General features: G+C 37.2%; 1 protein-coding gene across 20 annotated transcripts in view; it reads right to left on the bottom strand.

The window, feature by feature from the left end:
• Nucleotides 1–10,095, bottom strand: part of DLG2 (discs large MAGUK scaffold protein 2) — a gene marked incomplete at both ends in the record, with an annotated part of 2,113,672 nt that overhangs the window by 619,409 nt on the left and 1,484,168 nt on the right. For all 20 annotated transcript variants that reach the window (XM_080704556.1, XM_080704554.1, XM_080704555.1 and 17 more), the window contains one exon: nucleotides 7,335–7,459. In XM_080704556.1, the coding sequence (XP_080560682.1) occupies nucleotides 7,335–7,459 (125 nt within the window). The remainder of the gene's footprint in view (nucleotides 1–7,334; nucleotides 7,460–10,095) is intronic.

Below are 10,095 nucleotides of genomic sequence, written 5' to 3'. Positions count from 1 at the left end.
GGAAGAAGCAAAGGCACAGATCCTCCACAGAGACTTGAAGCTGCCTTGTCAACATCTGAATTTATCTCTGTGGGTTTGCCTTTGGACTTCTGACCTCTGGAAAGAAAACACCGTAAATTTCTGTCACTTTAAGGTCTAAGTTTTTGGTAACTCATTATGGAAGCAATAGAAAAAAATACTCTGACTACATTTAAATTGTGTTGTTTTTATGGTTCAGTTGTAGCAGTTCTTTATGTATTTTGGATACAAGTCATTTGTCAGAAGTATTATTTGAAAACATTTTCTCCCCCTTTTAACTTCCTAAATGGAGTTTTTTAAGCAGAGACGTTTTTAGATGAACTCTAATTTATGTATTTTTCTCTTAGTTGTTTATGCCTTTTTGGTGTCACATAAAAAAAGTAGTCTCATCCAAGAATTTAAAGATTTTATGCTTGTAATCTTAAAGAGTTTTATAGTTTGAGTTTATACATTTAGCTATATAATCTATTTTGAGTTAAAATTTAAATATATTTTATTAATGCATTGCAATTATATAGCGTAGTGAGGTTCCGTATGTTAAACACATGCATGCAGATCACGCTTTGTGTATTTCCCTCCATATTCAACCCTGCTTCCCCCACTCCAGGTTTGTAGTAATACCTATTTTCATATGTTGCCACAGTATTATTTGAACTGTTTCCTTCTTCACCTCCCTTCCTCTCTCCCCTAATCCTTTCAACCTATTTCTTCTTTTTAAGGAGAATTTTTATAGTATTTCTACCAGATAATGGTATCTCCTTACTCATGAAGATTTTCTTTTTCAGAGAAATAACTGGGCTTGTGTCTACTTTGTCTCCAGAGCAATAAGAAATGTCCACTTAGCACAGAAGGCACTAAAAGTCTCTGACTTTGAATGGAAAATTTAGCAGTCTGGGCATGGTGGTTCCTGGAGTTTCATTTGCAAACACACAAATTCACCAAGGTGTAACATGGAGAGGTACTCTTAAATTTTATTAATTTCATATGTTATTTCACTTACTAGAAATCTTTTCTTTCTTCAAAAACATCTAAAGTTGGATTTCTTGGGAGTGAGTTTTATAATGCAATGCCTGGAAGTTACTACTTTCCTCTGCCTGCTGCTTTTTTGTTGTTATTATTGTTATTGTACTGGAGATTAAACTCAAGAGTGTTCTACCTCTAAACTACAATTCCAGTCCTATTTTATTATTTTCTATTTGAAACAAGGTCTTGCTAAGTTGCGTAGATCTCGCTAAGTTGCTGAAGCTGGCCTTGAACCTGGGATCTTTCTGTCTCTGTCTCCCATATACTGATTATCGACATGCATTACCATGCCTGGCTGTCTTGTTGTTTCTTATTTGCCCAGAAAAAAATAAGTTTATGCTTGTCTTTTTTCATTTCCAAGTTATGCAGTACCTTCATCTTCTGGTGATTATGAATATTTTTCTTTTTCCTTTTCCCTGTCTCCTTTTTCTTCTCTTTCTCTTCTCTTTTTTCTTGTGTTCCTGTGTTTAAGTCACTGGTGAGTCAATGTACATACATTAATAAAACAGTAAACTAATGAACTCCCAAAGAATGGACAGTCAGCAGTTTATTGTCTAAATTGCACACAGAAAATGCCTTTTAAAAACATTGGTCTTAGAACTTTCAACTTGTCAATGTAGTCAGACTTCCATATAATCAATACTATTCTTGTTTGAAATGAACATGTATGCCATCTTGGCTCATATAAGGGCAAAGACACCCCAACCTACGAACAGACATGGGATTAATATATGAAGCAATGGACTTAAAGAAAACTAACCTTTTCATCCGTCCTATCTGGGAGCAGAAATGATGGTGTTGAGGGCTAGGAGATTAAATTGTGTCACTTGTCAGGAAGCTGGCAAGTAGCCCTTTTTCCTGCCTGCCACTGCACTCTGCTTTTGTGTTGTGGATGGGTTTAATAAATGCACTGTTCTGTAAAATGTCAGGGCTGCATTGCCAAGTGGGGGATGTCATGTGATAGCTCTTCCTCAGGATGACATATCAATATTGGTCCCTGGCAATCTAGGGACTTCGGGCTACACAGAGGGCATTTATATGATTCAGATGCAAGGGTAGAAATAAAAAAATCTCTCTTCAAGGCATGAATATACATCTATTTTTGTCAGAAAGAAAAATCTAATGTCCTTTCCAAAATGTTCTTTCTGAAGGATAATATCATCAACTTTTAATGACTGCTTCTAGCAGGTAAAATATAAATGACTAGTAACATTTTTAAAAGTTTCCTCTTACTGCTAAATAATAAATAAATGTAAAGAAAACAAATATAACATTGTTTGTCTTTGAAAAATGGTCTCAACATCTTATACCCCATTAAGATATATGACTACAATGTACCAACAAAAAATTTAAAAAATAGTTTCAAGTTACATATGCACAGGCATGTGAAATGCTAATAATATACTGTAAAACATGCCGTCTCTAGCATAAGGTGGAAGTAAGAGATTATACACATAGGTGGTTATGGGGGAGTCATCTGGTGTTTTGCCTATCATAGTGACCATTTCTGGCTACCACAAACTTTTGGCTGAGATTCAGCATTCAGCTAAATGGTTGGTTCTGTGTATAACTGAGTTAGGATAAGGGAAACCTTTTACACAGCCTTTCTAATTTTTTTTTTATTGTACACAGCCTTTTCACACCCACTTTTTAGGTATTTTTCCCATAGGCTTTCTGAGATACATGCTCTCATCTCCAATGTACCAATGAGGTAACCGAGAACACAGTGCTTAAAAAGAGGTTCAGTCAGTCAGGTGTTGTGGTGCACACCTGTAATGCCAGGATTCAGGAGGCTGAGATGAGAGGTTTGCATGTTCAAGGTCAGCCTTAGTACTTACCAGGAATTTAGTGAGATTATGGTTCAAAATAAAACAATAAAATAGGGCTGGGAGGGCCGGGTGTGGTGGCGCATGATTGTAGTCTCTGCGCTTGGGAGGCAGAGACAAGAGGATCTGCTTAAGAGACCCTGTTTCCAAATAAAAATGTAAAATAGGTCTGGGAGTGTAGCCCAGAGGTAGAAGGGTTTCCAGGAACCCCAGTAACACCAAAAAAAAAAAAAAAAATAGGGATGGGAGTATGGCTCAGGTGCAGAATTCCCCTGTGCTCAATTCCTAGTAACAACAACAACAACAACAACAACAACAACAGCAGCAGCAGCAGCAACAGCAACAAAACCCCAGTTCTCTGACTCCAAATATTGTTCTTTTCCTGTATCATTTTTCTGGAACAACCACTACGATCACAGCTCAGTTTGGAGTCTGATCTATTTAAGGAGAAAGTCACTTCTCACTACCTGTACCATAAACCTACACTCTCATTTTATTTGGGGTATAATTTAGCATATACAGGAAGTTTTTCATAATGATCCCAGGATTCCTAGAACGTTGTATATATTCTTGTTATACTACTGCCTAGAAAATTGCCACAAATTTATAAGCTTAAAAGAACACTCATTTCCATTTTATAAACGGTCTTTTATTCCATGTCAGGGTTTGACAAGGAGAAAAAAAGAATATAAAAAAAATAGGAACAAGAGGCTTAGGGGAGAATAGAGGGCGAGGGACCAAAGGAATTTGAAAAGGTTTTTGATGAAGGTAGGCCAGGTTCCTTCAGAAGACAGTAGAAGAAATGTAGAAGAGATGAAAACAAAGGGACTGGAGAAAAAGAGAATGAGACAGAGAAGAGTAGAAGGAAGATGACTGAAAGGCAGAGACAGCAAGCCGGGAGAGAAGAGAAAATGTCAGTGAATTTATTAAGCACCTACTCTGTACCTGATTATTATCACTATTTTACAAGTAAGAAAATAATCACAAAGAGGGTTTAGCTTGTACAAGGTCAATTAATATTAGTTTACAGACAATGGAACCCAGTTTTTTTTTTCAGAGTTTATTGTGAAGTCCTGTTTTTCTACCCTCAAGGACTAATGGTAAGATAAAAATTACTCCTCAGAGCTTGTTGGTCCAGCCTCAAAAACTGTCCCCACAGTTCTCCTCACAGTGAGAAAATATTTAGATGCGTTTAGTTGGGGCCTAAGTGTTACTGTCTCTTAACACTACCTTCGAATGTTCAAGATTTAAGACATATGAAGTCTAGTTAAAGCAGATCCCCAAATGTTTTATGCCACAGGACCTCACTCTTCTGAGCCATAATTCCCCTTTTGTAAAATGTGCACCTCAGATTAGATCAGCTGCCAAATTCTAAAAAATCTGTATATAAAGTCATGATGCCAGATTTTTAGCTGTCATCTCTGAGCTCTGTCAGATGCCTCCAAGCCATTCAAGTGCATGGCAGGTAAGCAATAAGATGGGGGAACTGATCTCAGCGGGAATTGCAAGGACCCATCAAAGTGAAGTGGTGATCGATGGCTGCCTCCCCATAGGCACAAGGTTATGGTGTGGATGGGGAAGTAGGTGTATTTAGTTGCTCCAGTTAGGGCCACTATATAGAAATTCTCTGCAGGCATTCTCTGCACCATGCTAGGTGGTGACATTCAAACCCAGAGCCACGAGCTTTAGCCTTCAATAGCAAGGACCAATGGGTAGAGGTCAGAATAAAGACGACTATGGCTCACTAGAAAAATATCAATGCTCAGCACATAATGAAATCTTAATAAACATTAGTTCCTTTTACAATGATCTCTTCACAACTCATTAAAGAAGCTTCCAGGACAGCATAACTTCTTCTCTGTGCAGACATGTAATGGCCTCCCATCTGCTGAGAGAGCAGCAGCCCTCTCAGAGGTGTAGCTTTTGAAAAAAAAAATTTTGGTGCTGGGAATTGAATAGAAGGACATCTACTTCTGAACTACACCCCTAGCCTGATTTTACTTTTGTATTTTGAAGCAGGATCTCTCTAAGTTGTCAAGGGTGGCCTCAAATCTGCAATCCTCATCTCAGGTTTTAAAGTACTGAGATTATAGGCATGGAGCACTGAGCCTGACTACTCCTAGTTTTAAAAAATAATTTTTATCAGTAAAATATAATTGTACATTATTATGAAATTCAAAGGGATACAAACATAGGTGCACACATCACTTGGTGTATTTCTTCTGTATTTATTTTCATTCTTATGTAAAGCGAACATTTAATCTGCAGCCTGTCTTATCTCAAGTGTAGAGCTAGTATTTGTTGGGTGACAGTCCCCTACTTTCAGGTACAGAAAATGGTTCATAATGGTGATTGAGGTCCACCAGTTTCTCAACTAGCCCTTAACAAGTTGATTGCTAAACTTTTTTTATTAACAAAAATGGAGCTTCTCTAGGGTTTAAAATTATCAAACATAATCTCCCCTGTGATCTGAAGAATTATATAGCCTCTGTATTTCAAACCACCTCACTCTTCAACATAGATATTTCCTTATTCTAAAAATAGTCAATTCAAACCGGGAGTGGTGGAGCACGCTTGTAATCCCAGCACATTTGGGAGGTTGAGACCTGAGGATGGCGGTTAGCGGACAGCCTCAGCTACTTAGTGAAGCCCTCTGCAACTCAGTGAGACCCGGTTTCAAAAAAAATAAATAATATAAAATAGGTAAGGGGCTGTAGCTTGGAGGTCAAATACCTCTGGGTTCCATCCCCAGACCCGCAAAAAAAAAAAAAAAAAAAAAAAAAAGAAAGAAAGAAAAAAGCCAATTCAATGTAGAAATTCTTTTGTCAAAAACAGGTTTCTAGTGGAAGAATCTTTTTTATTGATATGAGATGCTGATGTACCTGAATAAAATATTGTGATTCTCAGAGAAAATTTTAAAAAGTGTAATTCTCTTCAACACGATGCAAGACCCAGCTGTCAAAAGTCATCACAGCAACAGAACAACCAGGTAGGAAACCGTGTCTTTGGAGGGTTCGTCAGAAAAACAGCAAGCCTCACCCTTGGTATCTGATCAATTTATTTATCCTCCATTCTCAGTATCTATAACCCTGGCCAGCCTTCATCAAGAGCCTTTTCAAGTCTCTTTAGCCAGAATCCTACTATCCCTGAGCTCTTCTCTGAGTATTTTTCCATATCCTGATCCCCATTCTGTCTTTGGCTATGTCTCCACTTGCCCTTGCTGATGTCCTATGTCTCCTCTGCAGTAAAATCAATCTTTCCTTTTCTCTTTTCAGTGTTGAGTAGTAAACCCAGGGCCTAGCATATGATGTATTTTGCTACTACAAAATCTTAAGCATAGTAGTTTCTTGAATAGTCTTCCTTACTGTTTTTGCTTAGCAAGTGTCTGGAGTAACTTTTCTTTAATATACCCTCCCAGTAACCTCCCCTCCTTTATTGTCTCTACTTACTTATTCTACTTATTCCTTAAAACTTCCATCAATTCAGCAACAATTCACTGAGCCATCTATATCTACCTAGATAAGATACAGAGATATACAGGTATAAAATATCTGCTTGGCAAGATGGGATTTGCAACTAGTAAAAGTGAAAGCAGGGTACACCATTCTCTCCATGATAATCTTCCTAAATTTTTGAACCTGAAGATTTAAGACTTTTAATTAGTTATTTTAAATCTTGAATAGAATTTTATGTTGTTTACAAATTGCCCCACATGGCTGACTCTTATTTTCCAAAAATTATCTTTAGCTTTGTTAAGAGAGAGGCCTGGCTCAGGAAGCCAGTATTCTATCACTGAACAGTATCTGGCTCTACACCACCCACTTAAACTCAGCACATATTCTTCATCCAAATCAAGCTGTTTTCCCCTCTTTCCTCTGGGACAACTTGCTCTTTCTCTGTGTTCCAGCTCAGATTTGTAAAGATGGTGAAATTCTAATTATCCTTTAAGACCCAGACTGGAATCTTCCCATGGAATAGTTTATTTTTAACACTCTCACTCTCTCTCTCTCTCTCTCTCTCTCTCTCTCTCTCTCTCTCTCTCTCTTTAAACACATAGAGTTCTGTAAATGGTAGCTGAATATATGAATACTTTACAATTGCATTATTTATAATGCTACTGACATTATGTTGTTTCTATATATTCTATAGTTTACTTACTAATTCATATCATTATTCTTTCCAATTAGACTGATGGCCCCATGGGAACAAAAGATATGCCTGCATCCCTTCATCACAGTGCCTGGCCCAATGTCACATTTGGTAGTTGCCAAGAAATACAAATTAAATACGAGCTGAAATTCAGTACGTAGCAAGAGATCTGCAAAGTCATTACAAAAAGATGGCTCTCACAACCTTCTCTTTCAAGTACAGGACTTTTGTAGAGTTATTATTCTCCAAAGACACAAACTTGCCTCATCTATAGAGTAGATCAACTTTCCAAATCATTCTAATGTTTCAGATCTTTACCTGAGCCTGCCATCCTCTGCTGCAGCACCTCCGGGTATAATCTTCGTAATAAATATGCCAGGGTCATCTCCAATGTGGGGATTATCTGTCCCACCAGCAATACTGAATCCCAGGCCAGAATTGCCCTGTAGAAACAATAAGCAGACATTAAATGATGTAGCTGTCACCTAAAACCTAGTTCTCCTTGCACTGTGTTATCATATTACTACTCAAATGGAAATCAGGTGGTAACAGTCTTGTATGCAAAGCCATAAAGTGCACAGTCAGCAGACAAGAAAAATGAAGGTCAGGGAAAACACTCAGTTATCCCTGTACGGCAAGAATTCAAGAGGCATCACACTTTTGGTTTAAAAAATTTTAAGAAGCAATTTAGGGATGAGGAAATAAAGGCTTATTAATTATGTGATATGCAAAATTATGTGATATACCTAGGGAATCAACTGTAAAAACTATATATGCATATGAAAAGTGATGAAAAATGATATGGAAGTATTTGATAGAATAGTAAAATTTTTGTTATTTCTAACATGTCCTCATGTGGCTTAGCCATTAAATAATAAGCATTAATTTCAGAACACAGGCATTTCTTCTAGAGTCATAATAAATGTGAGATACACAACGAATAGACTTTAATTTGCAGTGAAAACAGACATGCAACAATGATGCAGCAGGTAAACGTGAGCAGTTTATATCCTAATAAAACGTTCCCATTTCTGTAGATTATAGAAATTGGTATTTAGTACACATATATTTTCATTTGTACAAAAGGCATAAATAAAAGGTCCTTCAAAATTCACATGCTATCTTCATATATTTCTTATTTACATATTCTCTTTCAATCCATCTGCATGGCTAAATTGTGGTTTCATAACTTATTCTGATAATTTTCCAATTTGTATTTTAATTTAAGCCCTTTTGGTGTAGCCAGATAACCCTTAAAATTAACCATTTTAAATGGCTAAATAATATTTAATTGAGGATTTGCCATCATTTACTTAACTAGTATTCTTCCACTAGATATTTAATTTCTCTATGTGCTCTTACATAACTTGCTAGTTTTATGATCATATGATTAAGCTATACTCTTGGGTAAAAAAAGATGAAGACTAAAAATTTAATGGTTAACCCTCAAAAATTAACTAGGGTAGTCAATTAGAAAAGTTCAATGTTAAGATAAACTTAGCTATAACTTCTTAGTTATACCATTCTAAATGCCAAGGTAATAGCTTTTCTACTGGCTGAATTAGCAAAACAGAATTTCTTCTTTTCAATATTTGGTCTTTAATATACTTTTATTGGTGCATTATAGACTCACATCATCATATAGTTCAGAGCGATAATGATATACAAGCACAAAGTACTTGGTGAGTTTCCCCCAGCTCCCTCCCCAGTCCCTCCTTCCCCATACAAGATATTGAGATTGGTATTGGTTTGCATATGTGGAAATTAAAGTGTCAGTGGAAATTAAAACCGACTGTCATAGAGTTATTTTTACAATTGTTTATGTGTGTTAAAAGGTCGAAACTAGGTCAACTAATATCCTATGTCTTTGTATTTATGACTTCTCTAATTCTGCTTGTTCTTTGAACAAGAACAGAGATGTTACTTATTCACAATCATGTAATCGTTAAGTTATTTAACTTTACTGGACACCGACTCTGTGGCTAGCACTGGATGAGGCTCTGGAGTTTACCGGAGTGAGTACCTCAGTTTACCTGGCATAGGAGGAGGAAGGACAGAGGGTGAAGTGTTTGGTGGCTAAGAAGAGGACAAAACATAGCGACTCAGTGATACCAGGAGAAGAAACAGTCACAAAGAGGGCAGGGCTCCTGTGAGAATCCTTGAGGCGAGACAGGTGTTCCCTGTCCAAGAAACAGGCAATAAAGTGGATATACACCCCAGGGAATTGACTCAGCCATAGAGAAAAACAAAAATTATGTCAATTGTAGTAAAATGAATGGAGAATGCTATGCTAAGTGAGATCAGTCTCACAAACTCAAGGGCCATGTGTTTTCTCTCATATATGCAAGCCAGAATGAAAACAGGAAGCAAAAGAGACTTCAGTCAAATGAGAGAGACACATAGAAGAGTGAAAGAGGATTGGAGGAGGGAGGTGGGAAGAAGGAGACGAGGACTGAGGAAGGGAACAGTTCAAATAGGTTGTGTCCATACAAGAAGTTTTCACTATCTACCTCACCAACATGTATAGGGAGGAAAAGGGGGAAAAGGCTATACACCAAGTGATTAGTGCAGTATCTCTTTTTCACTTTGACTCTCACTATGATGTATAATTATATTTCGCCAACAAAAGAATAAAATAAAAGGAAACCAAGAGGGGAAATCAGGTAGAATGAATCTTAACCATGAGAGTCATGAGAACAGAGTTTATGAAAATCCATTTTGGATAATGAGTAACTGTTGATACTGAGTAACTCTATCAGCATACATTGAGTACCTCTAATGTCATAACCTAAGGCTATGAGAGATTAAAAACAGATGGTTTGGGCTTCCATGTTATTCCAGGCATAGCAAGAAAAGCAGCAGTGGTCTGGCCCCTGGTGATGGATCCACTTCATGTACCTCAACTATACTCTCAAAGACAGATCCATGTGTGAGAACGTGCACAGGGGACTAATGGGGCAGTTTCTTTAAGATCAGAGATTGGGAGGGTGGGAAAAGAATGGAAAGATGAATCTTCCACATGACTCAGGTCTAAGTCCAAGAAGAACATCAACAGAAGAACATTACTTTTACTAGAGTT

Source organism: Muscardinus avellanarius (assembly GCF_963383645.1).
Source record: "Muscardinus avellanarius genome assembly, chromosome: 1".
Classification (NCBI taxonomy): Eukaryota; Metazoa; Chordata; class Mammalia; order Rodentia; family Gliridae; genus Muscardinus; species Muscardinus avellanarius.
This window is presented reverse-complemented; position numbering and strand designations above follow the sequence as displayed.